The sequence below is a fragment of the Falco biarmicus genome, chromosome 2 (assembly GCF_023638135.1).
Source record: "Falco biarmicus isolate bFalBia1 chromosome 2, bFalBia1.pri, whole genome shotgun sequence".
In the NCBI taxonomy this organism is placed as follows: domain Eukaryota; kingdom Metazoa; phylum Chordata; class Aves; order Falconiformes; family Falconidae; genus Falco; species Falco biarmicus.
In genome coordinates this window covers 4457790-4478085 of record NC_079289.1, presented here as the reverse complement: position 1 = coordinate 4478085, position 20296 = coordinate 4457790, and the positions used below count along the sequence as shown (strand labels likewise).

At 45.7% G+C, this 20296-nt stretch overlaps 1 protein-coding gene across 9 annotated transcripts in view; it reads left to right on the top strand.

Moving 5' to 3' along the window:
• Positions 1 to 16353, top strand: part of PAK1 (p21 (RAC1) activated kinase 1) — a 73584-nt gene extending 57231 nt beyond the window's left edge. For all 9 annotated transcript variants that reach the window (XM_056328546.1, XM_056328543.1, XM_056328538.1 and 6 more), the window contains 7 exons: positions 558 to 606; positions 3173 to 3285; positions 9058 to 9175; positions 9635 to 9734; positions 11546 to 11742; positions 13224 to 13361; positions 15137 to 16353. In XM_056328546.1, coding sequence (XP_056184521.1) covers positions 558 to 606; positions 3173 to 3285; positions 9058 to 9175; positions 9635 to 9734; positions 11546 to 11742; positions 13224 to 13361; positions 15137 to 15223 — 802 coding nt within the window. In that variant the 3' untranslated portion in view covers positions 15224 to 16353. The remainder of the gene's footprint in view (positions 1 to 557; positions 607 to 3172; positions 3286 to 9057; positions 9176 to 9634; positions 9735 to 11545; positions 11743 to 13223; positions 13362 to 15136) is intronic.
• The last annotated feature ends 3943 nt before the right edge of the window (positions 16354 to 20296 follow it).

Sequence of the window (20296 nt, the reverse complement as noted above, 5' to 3'; positions counted from 1 at the left end):
TCTCCTCGATGTGGTGGTGTGCGCCTCTTGGCAGGGTAGGGGGAAGCAGGGGCTGTGGGAGAGGCTGTAGGGGGGCAGATCAGTGCAGATCACTGAGATCTGCTGTCAACTTCGTGTGCTGAGGCTCAGGCTCCCGTTTCCCTCACTACAAATGCCACATTTGTTTACTTCAGCTGATCCTATCTGCTCTGTAACGATGCTGGGCAGCATGCAAGCCAGGTCAGTGCAGTCATGCCAGTTTAAATGGGATCAGCTCACGGTCCTACAAGCTGTGCTACATTGCTGGTTTAGCAGGAGGAGTTTGGATGACCACAGTGTCCCTTATTAGGGGCTTTGTTCCCTATAAATTCTGTGGCTTTTGCTCCAACAGCAATCTTGGCTCAGCAATATTTCAGACAGTATTTACCACTGGAATTATTGCATGAAAAGGAATGGGACTGAGAGCATTTCAGAGAGACAGGTGGGAAGGGGCATGTGTTAAGCTCTCAGTCTGCTATAAGGCACTAATAAATGTCGGGTTTTGTTGATTTTTTTGTTGGTTTTTTGTTTTTATTTAGAGCCTCAGGTACAGTTTACACAGCGATGGATGTAGCTACAGGACAGGAGGTAAGTGCTGCCAGAATACTACAGCAGTGGATTTTGGATTGTGTCCCTAAAAGTTCAGGTTGATGCTACAAAATAAAGACTGTCTTTCAGGGGTTCATGACATCTTACTTTAAATGAGGTATTTATTTACTTGCTAATGAGGCGTGGTTGAGTGGTCTGAGCAGAGAACTGGATAAGATGATTTCCGAGGTTTTGATTCCTGAATAATTTCATGTGTGTAAAGAATCCTTCTGTGACCACAAAGGCTAGAAGCAAATGTTCAGACTGGATGGTTCCTCAGCAGAAGTGTACTTCTTCATCCCCAAGACTCCTGCCTGTCCCCACTTAAACTCTTTTATATGCCCTCTGCTCCTTTGCTTCCTACACTTGTACTAGTTGACTTGCATAGAAATAATTCCTCTCCCACTCTTTGCCCACTTGCTTTCCGCCCTTGAATTGAGAGACAAGGAATGTCTATCTGCCTGTGTGCAACCCCTCTCAGCCCCGAATACTGAGAGGTGCCCTGCGTATTGCCTGCGTGCATGATGAACTAGTAGTGACGGATATGCAGCATCTGTGGAAACCATCATTGCTAGGTGGGGCATTTTTAAAGAGGAGAGTGTATGCATTATTCCAAACATATTTATGGAAGTCTGCAGCAATGCATGACGCGTATCTGCTTAGCATTTGTACAATGTCAGGGTTATCCGCCAGGAAATTTCATAATTGTGCTTTTTGCTGAAACTCCTTCACCCCCTTTTCCACTCTGGAAGAATTAATACAGTTTAATTGCAGCCTCTGAGGGAGAGGCATCACATTTGTTTTGAAGCAATGAGAAATTTTTTAGGAGGAGGAATTCCTTTCTCGGTTTTCTGCTTGCTTTATCGACCACTTCAGGGACTCCCCGGTGAATATTTGAACACTTTATTACAACAGACTTTTAAATCATTCCCATTACACTAGTGTGATCAGGCCTTGTTTTTTTAAATTTGCACTTGGGGTTGCTGTAACCTAGGCATGCTGTTGGCATGTTCCTTTCTGTGAACCGTGCTGCTACCAGTCCTTGCACCTCAGGAGCTCGGTGAACGGCAACACAGTTTGGAAGCACTGGAGGGAAACTCCTTTATTTTGCACTATAACCCCTTGGGCAGCTCCCAGGGTTAGGAAGCTTTTCACTGATGATGGCTCCAGTATACCCGCAGCTGTTTATTTTGTATCCTAATGCACGGGACAGTCTTAGATAGGGAAAATGCCCCTGTATGGGCGTGGACAGTGGACCTACCTCTGAACAGGAGTGAGGAGGTACAGGAGCCTCTTTGGAGCTCTTTCAGTAATGGCCTGGGATTTCTTTCTCTGCATCAGATGCCTTCCCTCTCCATCTTTCATTCTCCTCTCTGGTCTAGCGCAAAGAGCAGCACGGCATTTGCGTTTTTGTCTTCTTTAAGTGCTGTTTGGCAGCCCTTGTGAATACTGTGGGAAAACAGCATAGTGTCTGTCTGTTGTTGCCTTCTCATGTGTTGGGATTTTTCTATTGTCTCCCCTGCTATACTACCAAAATGCTAATTGTATCTGTCTATATTGGCACTCTGTGGCTTGTTTCTTTTAATCCTTGCTTTTGTGAGCTGGAGTTACTGGCTCCGATCCATTTGCCTAGGCCTCTTTCTCTGCAAGGAGCAGTTTTGTAAAGATATAATTACTTTTCATTCCCTTTGCCTAAATATTGTACCAAATAAGAGTTGAGCTGTAGCATCTATGGAAGTGTTTCTGCCTCCTGCTGTGCTGAGTAGTCTTACCAATCTGAAGGCTTCTCTGAGGGCCAGGTGGTCTCACGAAGTACCGGTAAGAGTTGAAAACATGTTGTACCCTCCTGCTTTCTGTATATATACATGCCGAGTAGGTATCCCGAAGCAGACGGAAAGCTACTAAGCCAAAGGGCTACAACTGGCAAATCCATCCCTGTTGCCCTTAACAGGGCATATCCCTTATGTCTGGGGATAAAGCTGAATCCAATGCACTTGTTTTCAGCTTTTTATCTAAAAATTGTTGCCTCTTTCCCCCAGGTCTTGCTGTGACAGAAAGAAACAGAATTACCACCTTGAAGTACTAAGCTTAGGCTACGTTATTTATCCCCTCCATGCATGGCAAACCTGCTGTAGATTTCTAGAAGCAGGAATTTGCAGGGGAGCAGCAAAAAAACACTAAAGAACTTCCAGAAACATCCAATCCAAAACAAAATGAACAAGATTCCTTTAAGAAATAAAATGTTTTTGACGTATTTGTCCATACTAGGGTCTATACTACTTGTTACCAAGAAGCTGTAGATGGAGACTGCTATCCAACTGTGACGTAAAGGTCCAGTATGAAAATAGTAACTCCCCTCGTACTTTTGGGCATGAGGTATCTTCCAATATGTGTTGAAATGGACTGGCTGCAGGAACTCACAGAGTTAGTAAATGGCTGAGCAACCTGTGCTGAAAAAGTGTTTTCCCACTTCACATGAATGTGGGACTAAACTAATCTACATGGTACTGGCTGCTTTCTGGGGGACTGTTGCAATAATAATTTACTTGGTCTTTCTTCACTGCAGGTTGCAATCAAACAGATGAATTTGCAGCAGCAGCCCAAAAAAGAACTGATTATTAATGAAATCCTTGTGATGAGGGAAAACAAAAACCCCAACATCGTCAACTACTTGGACAGGTATGTCATGATTTGAAGAGTTCATGAAGGGACTCTGGAAAACACTTCCTTGTCACTGTCTTAAGAGATCCTCTTTCAGCTTAACGCAGGTATAGGACAACCTTGGGTTGCTTAATGCAGTGTTGGGGGGTGAGTGGCTTGGTGGTCTCCCTCCATATCCAAGGAGAAACAAGTGTCTGAATTGGCATTAATGGGGTACGTAGGCTCTCTTTAGAGATGTTGGCAGCCAAGGCATTAGTAGCAGTGTGCTGACGGGACTCCCTTTTTCAGCGCTCTCCTTTGCCAAATTTGACACAATGAACAGTTTCCTTCCTGCCACTAGAGGAGACACAGAAGTAATTTGAACTGTGTTATTTGTGTTTGCTTTTCTCTTCCTCATCGTTCCGCTTCTGCTGAGCCATGCTGACATTCTGCTTGCGGAGGAGCAAACTTCTGCCAGAGTGCGATGGTAATCTCGTCCCTGTGACCATCCACTGAGGGTTTTTGCACAGTAGCAGAACAGCGACAAGGGTGAATGACATGCAACACATAACCAAACGAGGCTGCTTACTTGTGGGTGTGAATAAGGGAGGAAAGGACACCTAGTACATAACTCTTCGGAAGACAGAGGGCACAGGGTTATTCCTTGCTCGGAGCTGGGCTTTGTGGGCTCATACAAGTGCCGTGGCACTTCTGCTCAGCCTTGGGTATGTTACGCCCATATGGGACAGCTGCTCCTTGAATCCCTGCTTTTCCTTACCGCAGGAGCAGCGCCTAACAACTTACCTTCGTACAGACCTGCTCTGCTTGTTCTTGAGCTGATGTCCCTTGGACTATGACAATAACAGAGCAAACGCAAGCAGCACAGTGGCTGCTGTGCTGCATGTGAACTATTTTTTAAATAAACATATGTAGCCGTGAAAATTCTGGTCACTATAGCACAAGGCAGTAAAATGTCCCAAGTGTGCAAACAAACATGGCTGTGAGAGCTCTTCCCTGCAGGGTGTTAATGCTCATACATAAGGGTGATGGTAGCAGTGCCACCATCATCAGCTGTTTGGAGGCTGACTGCTTTGGAAAGAGCAACTGGTAAAATGTGCTTCTTTGGGGGAAGGGAGCTGCCTTTGGAAGTGCAAGACATTCTTGCATCTCCCCTATGTGAGTTCCAGGAGACAGTCACAAGCTGTCAACATTGAAATCTGGGGCATACTGAAAGCCCAACAGGCAAAAAGCATTGCATGGTGGCTTGAATTCACCATCGACATAACATGGGTGCCTTGTGTCAAGCCCGTGTCATTCACCTTACGTTAAAGATACAGCTAGTTTCAGTTGAGCTGCAGCAGGATTTTCAGTCTGCTGTGCTGAACGTTAGAATCTAGTCCTGATGAGCTAAAAGTTTGGCTTATTGTAGGGTAAAGAGTGCCTAGATAGGGTGAGCTGCAGGCTTTAATCTTGGCAGCTCTTTTTTTTTCTTTTTTTTTTTTCTTTTTTTTTTTTTTTGTTTGTTTTTGGGTTTTTTGGAAGATGCAATGGAGGGATGTGACCTAGAATCTCTTTTGGAAATCTGAGAGACTATCTGCACACTTGTTTGCTCTGTGTGTATACCAAAATCTTATCAGCTGTTTCTTTAACAGGTTTCTTTAAAGGCTTTTAATGTCTTGTCCATAGAAAAGTACTTCTCCTATACTGCAGCATCGGCTGTGATGCTGAATTTATATGGTAGTTTGTCCTACGCGTAGCTGTAAAGAGCTGCTTTGTTGAAGGGACAGCAAGTCTGCTCCTGAAACTTTGTGGAAGGGAGTGTGTGCACAGGGGAGTGATGCTGGGCAGGCAAAGAGCAGAAGGATATTACCTGTGTAAAATGAAACAAGTGGTAAAGAAGATCTAAGACTTGTGTCTGGGCTGAAACTGTTTATTTCTCCTGGCTGGTTAGAGGCTTTGTTTCAGCAAAACTTCAAGAGACGTTTTTCTCATTAGAGGAGCATCCCTGAGTACATGCGCTTGCCTTTCTAGCCAGTACATCCCACCTGTAGGGTAGCTGCCCGCGTCTTGCTGTCTCGGTCAAACTTCCCACAACCAAAGTTGCTGCTTTTGTCCTCCACTTTCTCTTACTAATCTTTTTCAAAGGGATTAGCTTTTGTTTGAGTGCTGCAAATGGACGGAGCGGCAACTAGGATGAACAGGGGGGTTCTTGTGTCGATTATGCCACTTCAGTGGTATATATCGATATATCAATAAAACAACACTGCAGGATGCTGTTGCTGGGGAGCTGTGTCCCTCCTGCCTGGCATCATGTGCCTCTTCACTTCCTCAGTGCTGCATAAATCTGATACTTGTTTGCCACTTGCTGGCTTCTGCCTACTGCCGTCACAGAAGGAGCTACGAGGAAGGATGCGCCTGCTGCTGTGGGACCTGGTTTCTTTTTTGTGGTTCTGTTTTCAACAGTGTTTCCCCTTCTGGGTACTTGATGTGAGCTGCAAGGTAGTCATCGGTATAAAGCAGCTGTCTTGCTTCTCTTTGCCTCAGCTCCTGCTCTTGTGCAAGGGTTTCCTTGCTTTATCCTCTCTTACCTGCATGGCCTACTTGCTTGTGGTTAAGACAGCTTTTCTGCTGCAGTGTAAGCGGCCAGCATTGCACAAAGGTGTGCTGTGACATTTGAGATAGTGACGTGGCCTAATTTAGCTGTACTTAGGAGCTGAATTTAGTATCCTGTGCAGAGAAGCAGCCACTTGCACTGAATTACCTTCTGGAGGTGCCAGTTTCTTTCTGCTGCGTTAAAGAGCCCTGTTTCCAAACTCAGCCATCTAAACAGAGGCGTCGGGTGCCCAGTGTCAGGCGAAGCAAACTCCTGCCCTTCGAATTCTTTCTTTCTGAAGAACTCTCCTTAACCTAATAAAACCCACAAATCCTCACTTGAAGTGGTAGCCACTGCTACCCTCACCCAACCCCAAACTCAGCTAGGGCTGCAAGGTCAGTGAATAAAGCTGAAGATGGGTGACAGTCGTGCTACAAGAAAACACGGATTTCTTTCCAGGCTAACTTTGTGTCTGCATGTTGGAGTCATGTTACTGGTGCAGAAATCTGTAACAAATGATCTTGCACTTCTGGGCAAAACCAAAGTTTATGAAGTTTATCAATAAGAAAGGACTATGACTGACTGGTGTGTGTTTGTGATAGGAGGGGCTTGGTGGACACCTTCCTAAGGTATCTAAGTGGGAGCTGAGGAACACCTTACAGGAGCAGACATTACCTGCTCTTGCAGATGAATGAAGAGAAGAAGCTGTGGATCAGTTTCTTCTTCCTCAAAGACTTGCATCAGCTTGTTTTTGCTGCCAGCCTTGTTTTGGAAGGTGGCTGTAGGTGACAAGGTGCAACACCGTACTATGCCTGACATCATATGGAAAGCAGCACGTAGGCGTATGGACTTCCTGGTGGTATCTCCAGAACTGCTGAGAACATGTTTTTGAGTCACACCTCCAGTAGGCAGCTCAGTGACTAAAATAGACATCTGCTGCAGCAAGAGAGCGAAAAGATCCCTGAGACGGTACCACCCTGTCTTCTGAAATGACATTTGTCTGGTAGCAGTTGGCGGGGAGCCACCGTTAATTCTACCTCCCTGCGTGTTATGTCAAATCTATCAATTATTGAGGTGTCTGGGGCTTGGCACATGCCTTTGGCTGCTCGTGGCACAGCTTTGGTTCACAGTGTGGTTCTTGGCTCTCTCCATCCCTTTTGGCTGTGGAGAGATACCAGCTTGCTCCCAGCATGTGCCACCTGAGATTGTCGTGCGGAGCAGTGGAGCCCATTCTGCCCCCATCCTTAGAGTCAAGTGGATTTGGGCGGCAGAGGGTGCTGCCGGCAATGAAGGGAAGTGGTGTGATGTCCACGGTGACTGGTTTCTTGAGAGGGCTCTGGTAAAATCTGGAGAGAGCCTGGCAGAAGTGATGAAGAAGTAGCAACAGCTTTGGGCCAAGAAGGAAGGGTGTTGGATGGAGCAGCTTTCAGAGCCCGTTATTAGAAGGCAGATGATCCACAGAGTTGACTCTGAAAGCAGTTCTGCTGCTCCTCCCTCTCTCCAAGGGGCTGCTGTGCAGGTGATACTGCTTTTGCTGGGGTCTGTGATGCCAGGGGGAAGACCGCCTGTGCATCCCCTTCTGTTCCATAGTGGAGCTGGAGACCTGTCAGCTCTGGGAGCGTAGCCCTGCGCCTTTGGGCTCTGTGTCCTGAAGGAAACTCCCCACTCTTATCTCCTTGTGTGGTCTTCAGTGTCACCAAACAGAGATACCATCTTTGTCTCTGCTGTTAAAAGCTCTCCATAACCAACGCTTCTGTCATACAGGTGGAGCCCAGACGATTCTCACTTTTGGGGAGGTTTTTTATCAGCTGGGTGTTGTCGGTGTGCCCTGTGGGGGCCAAAGCCCACCCCATGCCTGCTCCTGTGATGTCTCACACATCTCTGTCTGCTTTCCATGCCAAGTTGGGCTTAATAACTTCTTTCTCCTTCGCTGTTGCTTTCTAGCTAATTGTTCCCCAGAACCTGCCCTGCTTTCTGCCTTTGGCCGCTAGCAAATTCATTATTTTTCAGTAGGATCTGTGTTTCAGAGCAAAGCAAACACCTGCTTGATGAACTCTAATGCCAGCAGAAGCTTTTCATTAGATCCTCTGCCCTGTCTCTTGACTCGTTTGTCCACTCACTTCATAAATGGGAGGATATGCTGAGAAGGTGGGTTTTCAAGTTTACAAGCTGATGATTCCTTCCTTTGGGATTGTGTCATCCTGATGTGTCTGTCATGGAAGATTGTGTTGATGTTTTTCCAGGTGGGCCCAAAAAGGCAGAAGTGGTGGGTGGTTTGGGTTTGTTGTTTTGTTTTTTTTTTTTTTCAAATGACTTAATGCTGAAGTCTTCATCCCAGGTCTCCTACTTTGACATGAGCACACACACTCCTAGCTGAGAATAATGTCCCAAATGGCTGAGAGAACTCACCCTCACCTCAGCTGTCTCCTTCCCATCTTCCTATGGGTCTTTCCAGACAAGATGTGCCCTTTTGGGCTTTCCTCTTTTTATTCTAAGTCTTTAGAATTACCACTGCATCCAGCATGATGATCACATTTTGCCCTTTTGAATGGTTCCGAATTTTCCAGACAAAATCTCAGGCTAATTTGGTAGCGTTAAACAGATTGAGGTGAGCTTCAAATGCATGATGCTTAAAAAAAAAATAAAAAAAAAAATAAAAATAGTGTTCCTAGTTGTTCACAGGCAGCCATCCATTGTGTCACCGACGCTTGCCCCTGGCCCCAGGCAAAGTAGGCACTTGCTTGGGACAACAGGACACCAGTAGTAACAAAGCAGCCCCCAGCTGCCTCTTCTGATGCCAGAGCCCTCAAAAGCCACGCTGTGTGCCAGATGTCAGGGCTGCACGCTTGTACCCCATCCCTGACTAGTTGCTCTTCCCCTTCTCTCCCAGCGGCAGCAGTTGTAAGGTGGGGTCTCCATCTTAGTCTGGGCCCTTTCCATGGCAGAAAAATTCAGCCTTGCTACGTCTACCCCGCTCTCCTGTTACCTCTCTCCTTGACTTTCGGCACTCGCCCTTCTCCGTTCATTCAGGTTGTGATCAGATCCTTCTGTGTGCAGAAAGCAGCACGAGTACCTGGTGCCCCAGTGCTGTTAAGTACACTACTCAAGCCTCATGGTTTCAGCTTCAAAAGACAGCTTTAAACCCCCGTGGATTTTGGCTGGGTAAACAGTGTGATGCTCATATTTGCCGCTTTTAAAATCCGATTGTGGCTCTTCAGTTACCTTGTAGGAGAAGAGCTCTGGGTGGTCATGGAGTACTTGGCAGGAGGCTCCCTAACAGATGTTGTGACAGAGACCTGCATGGACGAAGGACAAATTGCAGCTGTGTGCCGAGAGGTAAAGCTCTGCTGGTGCTCGGGGGGAGCTGTGATTGGGAAGGTTGGGAAGGGGACATGGGGTTTCCATGACCCGTCACTGGTTCCACGGGAATAGCTGTGTCCAGCTTCTGTAATGCAGCAGTCATTCAGAGGATGGATGTCCTCTGGGAGGTCGCAGCGTACAGTCCTGATGCAAGCCTAATATATTTTATCCTAGAGGGAGGACCAGGGTGCAAATTTGGGTCAGAATCCCCTCGGTTATGCCTATCCTCCAGGTCTTTTGGGACCTCCTAGGACCTGCAGATCCCAGCGGGCCATCTCTGTAGCCCTGCACATACTGAATGTATGAAAGACTCTAAGGCACTAACCCCTTGCTGCTCAAAATGCAAGTTGTTAAAAGTCCGTTGGTTGGCTAATTGTAACTGGTGAATAATTTCATGCACAGTAAGAATATCTCCCTTTTTTTTTTTTTTCCTAGTGTCTTCAAGCTCTGGAATTCCTCCATTCAAACCAAGTTATTCACAGAGACATCAAGAGTGACAACATCCTGCTGGGAATGGATGGCTCTGTCAAACTAAGTATGCAAGGAACATTGCTGGTGATGACTTGAGTTATCAGCCCGGGCCTGTTATCTGCTCTGGACCAGGCCTGGATTGATAGGGTGTTTTGAGATGCTTGATGCTGTGGCTGTGAAGAGGCTGTAGAAATGCTCCTGTAGTTATTTTTGTGGCATTGGTTTTAATGGAGATTGGCAAGCATGAATCCTTGTGAACTGATACCAGACTCAAATTGAGGTTTGGGGTTCATTTAGCTTTGGGCCATCTGTTTTTTTGGACTAAAATAACAGTATTTTAATGCTACTCCAGTCTAGAAAGCTGGGTTTGAAGGTGTAGGGCCAGAAGTCTTCATTTGTGAGCAGTCTCTTCAGTCTGGAAAATACTGCAGGTACTCGTGAGGCAGGGAAAGCGGAGGGAGAATTGAAAACTATGTAACTAGAAAACACATAATCTTACAACGCCAGCCCAGGCTGGACTCTGAATGTTGTTTCCTCCTTGTGTTATCACCAGTAATGAAGACCCTGAGACTGTTCTGCTCCTCCGGTGCTAAGGTAGCTGTTGTGCTGCTTGTTGCCCATGCCGAGATAAGTCTGGAAACCAGTGAACGATTATCTTCCATCTATAGCTTTAACAGAATTGTGCTCCCTTTCTCTTCCTCTCAGTTCTGCTGGCTAGCACCCAACAGGCATAAATAAATCTATTTTTGTCAGCAGTGACAGCAGATATGACTCAAAATTCACACAGTGCAGATATGCTGAGTAAGAAGGTGGGGGTTTGTTGCACATGATTGCTTTTTAGACAAACGCTGTACTTTGGTACGGTCAGATCTCTGGAGTGTTAGTGCTGTGTAGCTGACTGGGGCCAAAGTGCTCTGTTCTTATCAAATAACTTCTCTGAGCACAGTATGCAGGTTCCGGACTGCAGTTTAAAGTTAGAGAAGTCCCTGTGGATATGATGCAGTAACCTTCTGGACCTGAGCTGCTTATGGGCTCTGCTGGAAACTTGATCTGTTTATGAACCATATGTCCCTTTCCTGGTTGTTGCCCTTGATGAAAACTCAGCTAGGGATCAGTTTAATTTTCATCATTGTGCCTGAAATTAGATCCGTGGTGCCATCGGGGGTCAGGATGGGCAGTGCATCTCGCTGTGTTGATTCTGCTGGGCTCACAAGAACAGAGTTAGTTTTCTTTTGGTATGTCAAATGCAAATAAGACACAGGACCCAGCGTTCTTTGTATGAAGTCTCTCCATCTTTCTGTCTACTAAAAGAAAACAGTCAGTATAGAAGTAGGTACTGTAGATTTATTCTGACTGCAGTTTGCTCTATAAAGGAGACCCTGTTTGAGCGATGATGTATTTCCTGGGGAAGTAGCATCTCTGGGACTGAAAATATCACCAGACAATACAGTATGTGGGTTGAGGGGTGCATCTAGATCAGACTATACATTAATTTCTGTTTTCACATACCCAGGAGGAATAGTCTTTAGACCATCCATTACGCAGTGTATTACACCTGCATAATGCTGCAAACGCGGTCAAGTGTCTCAGCATCCATATACGGTTATTTACTGATCCCCATCATCCACATAGACAAGGCGGCAACTCTGTCGTCCTCATGGCCTCAGTGAGTCAAATTTAGAAACTTGCCTCTCAACACTGTTGTCTTCTGTGCTAGCCACAAAACCACTCCTTTCACAGCTGCAGCAGCAATGCACCAGGTGGTGCAGCAGGGTAACGTATACTACAGCTCTGGCATCAGTAAGCACTGGTTTTGGAGAAACTTGCTGATTTCTGTGTCTGTTTCTCCCCCCCTGCTCCTCTTTACTTTTCCAGCTGACTTTGGCTTCTGTGCTCAGATCACTCCTGAGCAGAGCAAACGCAGCACCATGGTGGGGACCCCATACTGGATGGCACCTGAAGTGGTGACGCGGAAAGCGTATGGGCCCAAAGTGGATATCTGGTCGCTGGGGATAATGGCCATCGAGATGATCGAAGGAGAGCCCCCCTACCTCAACGAGAACCCCCTGAGAGTAAGCAACTCTCTTTTGCCCTCAGATCTTCGCTAAGCATGCTGGTGAAACTGGGCTCTCAAGGAGGCAGGTGAATCCTCCAGTGTGGTTTCACCACCTACAGCCCTGTATCCCGTCAGATGTCATAGTGAGAAGACTGAGATAGTTTTAGTTAAAAGCCATAGTTTGCTCTGGGTAGCAGAGACGTGGATTCTTCCCGTGCAGACCCTCTGGTCAGCTCTGATGAGGTAGATCTTGCACACTCACGATTTCCCACTTCTTGGAGGTGCTGATAGAGGCAGAGTACCTGATGGCACCAAAGCAGCTGACACTTTGAATCCTTGGGCCCTATGAGTGGGGAAGGGTTCTCTTTACATTCAAAATATGACATTACTGTTCTATAAAATGGAGCTTTTTGCTGCTGGTGGGTTGTTCCTGCTTGCATGCTCAAATAAAGCTACAAGCTTAATAAGCCTTTAGACGGGGCTTAAGCCTCCCGATGTCCTTGTTTAGTTTTTAACGGAAGGGGAGGTGCTGTCAGTTTGTAGGGAGGTAACTGCTCTTCATATAAGCCAGGTTTATGGCTTCTCCTGCAGCTGCACAGGATGAGGGGATCTAGAAAAATTCTGTTTAACTCTTGTCTCCATCTCTTGCACTGGAAGTGATTTTTGGGAGAGAAGAGCAGCAGCAAAGAAGAGTGAAAGGAAAGAAACTGGGTGTCCAGATAAAATGAGGATGGCTAAGTAACAGTGCTTTGGCCTCATTTAACTCCACTTGTGCCAATTCCCAGGCTATTGTACTGCTCCCATGGGATGTGCAGAGTGATTTGCTCAAAGGGCTTGTATATTAACAAGTCTCTGACAGATTTCTGTTCCCTTTGAAAATCCATCCAGGATGTTTCTTGCATGAAATCCTGAAGTGGATGAATTCTGAATTCCTTGATTCTCAGAGAGGGTGTGTTTGTGAATGCTTAATCTGCCAAGTGGTAGCACATCTGCTTGTTTCTGCAAGGTGTTAAAATGCTTGAGGGTCTGCTGGACACCTTTTGTAAGGAGCCAACTGTGTCTTGTATTCACTTCTTAGGCCTTGTGCACTCAAAGTACCAAGAGAAAAATTATCTCCTATTTATTCAGGGGTACCTTCCCGTGAGGATATAGTCATTGCATAGTCTAGCACTGGTAGAGTCATGCCAGTTAACTTCCCTATGTAAACATGGTCTGGAATGTTGTTTTTGTCCTCCTAGTCCCTTGAGAGGGCTGCAGGATCCAAACCCAGATTACGAGGGCAAAACAATAAAGGATTGGATCCCGTCCACCTAAAACCAGAGCTAGCAGCTATTCTGTTTGCTGAAACTTAAGCATTGATTAGTCACCCTGATAAGGTGGGGGTTTTTCCTCCCCATTGAACTGTGGGAAGGGAGAGGAGAAATGGGTGTCTGCAATCCAGAGATGGAATCTAACCTCCTTAACCTCCCATTCCTTTGGTGCTTGTTTTTGCTTTAGGCTCTGTATCTCATTGCTACTAATGGGACTCCAGAACTGCAGAATCCAGAAAAGCTTTCATCCATATTCCGAGACTTCTTAAATCGCTGTCTTGAAATGGACGTGGAAAAGAGAGGTTCTGCGAAAGAGCTGCTACAGGTAGGTGATGGGGAACAGGGCTGAATCAATGTAATCGTGCAATCCGGAGCGAAACCAGGCTTATGGCATCATCTTGTTTGGGGTTTTAAAATACTGCATCAGCCGAAGGCAGAAGCACAGCTAAGGTAACCTGCCAGAAAACAAAACAAAAAACAACCCCAAAACCTAAATCTATTAATAAAGTGTTAACAGACTACTCCTTTTTTATGCTGTACTTCCTATTAGCAGCAGCTGTGCAGTGTTCCTCAAATCATAGCTGTGCCCCAGGCCTGCCAAATGCTGAGCCCTTTAATTCTGTGGCTTAATTCCAGCTTCATCACACAGCTGGCCGTGACATCTGCATGTGTTGTCATGGGTTTGCCGTGCTTGTTCCAATTTGGACAGCAGGAGGACTTCTAGCTATCTAGCTCTGGGTGTCTCCCTTCTGGTGGAGGGATCACAAAACTCTGGAATATGCATGCCTTGCATTAACCGGAGCAGGGTCCCCTCCCCCCAGCCCAGGCTACTCCCAGCCCCGTCCAGCCTGGCCTTGAGCCCTGCCAGGGATGGGGCACCCACAGCTGCTCTGGGCAGCCTGGGCCAGCGCCTCATCACACTGTCATTAGTTATTTCACTGAAAACCCGGTGTTGTAGTCTGAACTGCTGGTGAAAGAGGAGGGCCAGTCTGCCAGGCTTTTTACCAACACCGATGAGAGTGGTTTGTGTGTTCCTTCTGTCAGATTTGCCATGGGAGTGCAAAATGTACCTCTTTGTAAAATAAATCTGTGATTGGGGCGCTCAGACCTCAACTGTGAGACAGTACCCATTTTTGTTTTCCTTTCTTTCCACTAGTTAGTCTATGGGTTCAGTTTTGGATGCCTTCAGACGCTGCCTTCTGAGACTGTAATGCAGCATTAATCACTGGCAGAGTGGCAGTAGTTGAAAGATCACTTTTTTCCTGGACTTTCCAGCCCCAAAATATCAGAGCAGTAATGTTCTGTTCCTTGGAGCAGGAGAACATTTTGACTGTGACGTTGCTGCCTGGTTTTAACTACCTTGTAGCCCCTGATTTTTTTCTTTTTTTTTTTTTTTTAATGTCTCTTTCCATCTCTGAAACTTGTTGCCTTGGGTGATCGATTCTTTCTGATGCTCAGAAGTCCAGTGGGATATAGTTGTTTTTTGTTTTCAGAATAGCTTGTGGACTTGCCCTACCTGCCTTCGCTCTCAGGAGAGCTGTATTGATAATCAATATTGTTTTACTTAACGGAGCACCTTGTACAGGCGACTGACTGAGTGGTTCTGTGTTGCAGTCTCTGTGCTGCTCTCCTAAATTCCAGCTGCTTTACAAATTTCTAGTATCCCTAGAAGGCCAAGGTAATGCTTTCACCAGACCTGTATTACAGGGAAGAGAGAATGACAGGCGATGCCTGCAGGAAGCCCTCTGCCTTGTGTTTGAACCACACAGGTTGTTTTTAGTACACCTTCCTTCCACACAGAATTTCACCATAGGTTTTGCAAGACTTTATGATTCCGCAGAGGAATTCTCTGAGTTTTGCTTGGTCTTGAACATGTACAAAACTGGAGAATTTAGCATGTGTTGGATGCAAATCTGTTCATCGCTTCGGGTGAACCCTGAAAGTTTGTGGTGGTAACAGACCTTTTGTTTTCACCTGTTCAGAGATTAGAGTGGGTCGTTGGACTTCCTATGGGTCTAGGTGCCAGCATTTTGAATAGCTGCCAGACTTTTGGGTCATGTTCTGAAAAATCTAACCCTTTTTCTTTTTTCTTTTTCCTAGCACCAGTTCCTGAAAATTGCAAAGCCTCTGTCTAGCCTCACTCCTCTGATCATTGCAGCTAAAGAGGCAGCCAAGAACAACCATTAAAGTGGTGGAGTCAGCACAGTCATCGTGTCAAGACCTTTAGATGTTCATTTCAGAGACTGAATTACCTGCCCCTGTCCCCATCTGCTCCTTCTTCACAGGGCTGTTCGCTAAACTCTGATCTGCCCTGAAGGGTGGCAGAGGTGTTGTTCACTGAATGTGGAAGGGCACGCAACAGGGACACTGCTGATCTTGCGTAGTGAACTGTCTTTCCATCCTTGTCATGGGGGTGAGAGGGGACGAGTATTTTGTATGGTTCAGAAGATCTGCCTGAGACCATCTGAACCTGACCCACACGTAGCAGAGCCAGTTTGTTTTCATATTTCTTACTGTGTTGATTTTTAAAAACAATATGGAGCCTTAGACCATGTTTATCTTAATAAATTAAATCTTTTGCTGGCTGGACTTCTCCTGCTTCTGCCAAGCTGCTATTACACCACTGAGGCTGCTCTGTGCTTTGGATGTCTTGAGCAGGAAAGGAAGCAGGCAGCAGAAATGTGAACAGCTGTAACAACTGAAAGGGGAATGGGGGCATGGATACACATCCTTCCTACAGCCCTGCTGGGTGCTTCGAGGGAACGTGGAGAAAGCCTCCATGTGCTTCCTGCAGCCGTTGAAGAACTTAATTCATGGATGATCTTTTTGCCAAATTGTGTGAATTGGGGGCCCCCCACCCCTTTAGTTTCAACTCGACTAGTTAAATCTCAAACATTTCTGACGTTCTAGAAGGTAAATAACAAGAAAAATTGACTGACAGAGCTTGTGAGGGTTATTTGATCAGCGCTGTGGGGCATCTTGGAGACCCTTGCCCTGTATGATAAAGCAAACAGAGCAAAATTACTATTATAAAGATAAGATTTGCCTGCAAAGTGATGTTGAAAACTCTGTTTCTTAGAGCAAGTCCCATGGAAAACAAACTGATCATGGATGCTGCTTTCTTCTTGGAGACGTGGGGACATTAATTTTTTTTTTTTTTAAATGGTAGTGGTTTCTTTATGCTACTGATTCCTTTGGTTGCTAATAGTCTGTAAAACAACAGGAAACCTGGAACTACTAGAGGGATTGGTTGTAAACACTGGGCTTATGTTCAACTGTATACTGATTTTTAATAAAATGACTGCTGCGTTTCTTAACTTGGGGCTGAGGGAGGAGTGGAGAATTCACTGTCACCAATCAAGTCTGTCCGATGGGATTATTGCCCATATCATCACCGGGTGCTTGAATGTGTTGGATGAAGTGATATAACTCTTACCCCATCTTCTCTAGTCCTTTGGGACAGCAAGTGGTTCTCAAGGGAGTAGCTTTACACGTAGAGAAAATCGATAAATGAGCTGTATTGTAGCTGAGGGAGCTGCTTTCTCTGTACTGCTTTGGTCATTTATGGGGCAAGTTTAAACCCATTCTGGAATAACCTCTCATCTCTCGCCAAAGCGCTTGTGTTGCGCAGAAACTCATTCCTGCTTCTTGCTGAGACCTGCTGCTGGCTCAGCCCTTTTCTTCCTCCACCTGGGTTGTAATTCAAATAATTCAAATACATTTTTCCTATTTGCTCCACAATACGTGACAGCTCTTACAGTAGTTTTGCTGGGTGTAGATAGAGTTTGTGAGGTCTTTTGCTTCTGTGGTGCCTTCTCCCATCCTTTGTGCTCCAAGGGGGGTCACTGTTCGACACAAAGCTGAAGTCCATTGCCAAAATCTGCAGGCTCTTTCCCTTCGTGTATGTATATTTCATCTGCAATATTCAAGAGTTCCCCCTTGCAAAGATTGTACCCAAGGGCGAATTCCTTGGGCAAAGCAGTAAAGCTGCCAGCCTGGAGAGGGATACGATCTGTTTATGAGCTCCTCTGCTTGGAGTTTAGGTGGAGATCTCAAAATGGGAGGCCACTACACTTGAATAATTCCTTTAATAAGGGTTTTGTATTTCCTTGAAGACTCAAGGTGGCCTACGTGGGAAGAAAGGAATTAGGGGCTAGATCTCACTTGATCTAAAATCTCATATGGCTCTGGTCTTACAGGATTTAGTAACCTACTTTTTTTGACAGCACAGGATTACATCTGATCCACAAATGCATTTAATGTCTCCAACTTTAACTCCCTTCCCCATTCCAGCCTCTGCATCCCACTGAGATGAGGACCTTAACGCAGATGCACCTTATCTGCAGGCACACGCATGAGCTTATTTTTCTGCAGCAAGATTTCTGCAGAGTTTCCCCAGAGAAGGTGGAAAGGGTTATTGGTGTGTGTTTAAGTAGCTTTTCTGCATTCTCTGTTGTGTAATGGGAAGGAATTGGCACAAATGACTTTATCCCTCCTGTGATGGTAGTGATGTGCTTCTGTCTCATTGACTTCCATGTTGAATTGTTCCTGCCTGGTTTCTCTTAGCTGCTTGAGAGAAGGTTTGCTAAAAGCCTTTCGTTCTCCACCGGGAAGCTGCAAGACTGTGTGTCATCTTGCTCCAGGCTTTTTTTTCTTTTCCCCACCCGTGATGGGTGGTGGGAAGAGGAGGCAGCTGCTACAGTGTGCTTGGACCTAGTTTCAAGTTACCAGGCATGTCACATTTCTATGTTCTCAAAAAATCCTAAAAAATCTTGTAACTACTGTAAGCTTAGGAGAATGGGATCATTTTGTTAGGGTTTTTTTCCTGAAATACGTCTTTTCCTCCACTTTCTGACTGTGCATTGCCCGGCATCAGCACCTGTGTTAGCTTTCACATAGCCTTTTACAGCATCTTCTTGTCTGCAGAGGGCTCTTAAATAGTGACTCTCTGACTTAAAAATTAACCTCTGGAGCTTATTTTTTCTGAGAATGTCTTGACTCTGCTGTGATTTGAAAGCGACTCCAACTAGAGAACTTCCTCAGTGGCTTTGCTTTTTTTTTTTTTTTTTTTTTTGTTACACACTCTATGAACTGATTTGCCCCAGTTGAAACCATTTTTAATCCTAGCCCTTAATTATTTATTTGCCTGTTAATATTAAAGTCTCTCTTCTATATTAGAACATAAAATGCTCCATTTTTTGAGTATCCTTTCAGAAAACTGGCTTCTTTTTTGAGGGCTCTTAAGCCATCTTATACTAGAAATGTTGCGACATGCTACAGCTTACAAAGGGCTCGGTGGAGCATGAGGCTAAAACTTTTTTTTTTTTTCCAAAACACAGAAGATTGTCTTATTTAAGAAGTATTGGTAGCTTTGATAAGATGCTTCCTATATTTCAGGATTGGGTGTTGATTTGTGTTACTTCAGCTGTAGGGATTTTTTGAACAAACAAACAATTCAGCAGGGCCAAGAGTTTGTGTGTGGGAGCACGGTGAGCCCGTGTACCTTGAAGAAGGCAGGTTGTGATGCTGAGTGTGAAGATCATGGGCAGGGATGGAGGGGATGATAGAACTTGCTAGTTTAGTTGCAACAGCGATCTCACACCTTTAGTCATCCCTAAAACGTCTTAATTGAATGGATGTGTTTTTAAAGGGCATAAATCTGGCTGAGGAGTCGCTACTCTGGGCAGGCATTATGCTCCTACCAAACTGTGTTCCCCTTTTAAACAAAAGGGGTGCATGCTTTTCTCCAGCAAGGAGGCTTCTTGAGAAAGGTTTCCATGGAGACACTTACTTGACTTGAACGATCTGGTATGGGCTTGAGAAGAGGCTTGGGGGGTAAACACCACATCCACACAAAAAGCCACTATTTCGCAAAGCAAGCGGGATTGCTGCAGTGTTTCGTTTCCAACTTGATGCCCCTTTTCAGGGGCCTGGTTTTGAAAAAGTGGCAAAAAAATGTTGCTTGGTCAGGAATGTGAGGTGTGTAAAAGGCTGTTGCTTCTTAGCCGAGATCTCTGTTAGTATCCTAATCCATCTGTCTCTCAAAATGTGGCAGGCTGGTGTAAGTAGGGCACATTTGCAGCAAAGAGCTGTGCAAGAATGGACTGCAGTGGTCTGTAAGCAGGTACTTGCTTCCTTAAGGCCTCCCATCCCTGGCTGACGGTCAGAGTGGTCCCGATCGAAGTCCTTGTTTGAACCTCATTCCTAATTAAGAGCTTGCATAATCCATTTGTACAGTGGATGGCATCATCTTCAATGTTAAAATTGTAAAAGGTGACGTCTGATTCCCCATTCGTCTCGCCACCGTAAAATAATGAGATTTTTTAATGGCTTCTTAACCGTAATGGAGAGCCTGTAGATGTATTTTGGGTCATAAGCCCAACTGGATCAAACATATGGCTTTTAAGATCTCATCGTTTGATGATGACAGCTCACAACGTTGAAGGTGGGATCTTGGAGAAGCAGCTGACAACTTCGACAGAGAATAGCCAACAGTAACGGAACTGTAATACAGGTGGAAGCTGGACAGAAACTCGCTGCTGAAGTGGACACCTGCAGAGAAGTGGTGTGAAATGCTACAGAAGAAGATGGTGTTGGTCCAAGGGGTGCTGGGGTAGGATGAAGCAAAGGCTAAAATCTCAGTGACACAATCGCTGAGGAAATTCAGGGAGTGCCACAGCGGCCTGCTGCATCTCAAGGCTGCTGTCTCTGAAGGAGGAGAACAGAAAGGAGCCTGGGAGAGGAAAAGGTGCTGGAAGTGGAGACTGGAGCAGCAATATGGCTTTGAGTCACAGCCCGTGCCAAGAGCGCTGGAGCTAACCCAGGAGGTTTGCAAAAATGACAAAATTCAGCTGAAAAGGGAAAGTAGGAGCTAGAACGGACGAGATGGCCTTGATGTGCCAAGGAACTGAAGAGAGGGGCAAGTCTTCACGGGTACGTGAAACAGCAGAAGCAAATCTCATGCAGGCTTCTGTGGATGACAAGCGGCTCATTCCCTCTCGCCTGGCCGCATCAGTACGGTGTCTGTTCACCCTCAGCACTGCTTTGGGATCGTGTCGGCAGCTGCCGGGCTTTGCTCTCGTGTCCGTAAAGAAGACTTTTTTTTCTCCGCGCCTACTGATTCCTGACTGCAGCCTTCACCTGTTGGCAGACGTCTTTGTGTTGCGTCCCACCTGGAAATACGGGGGATGTTGCCATTTTCAAATCAGCTAGATAATGCATTTCTCTTCATACTGTCTTGGTGTAACTCTCCTGTAGTGC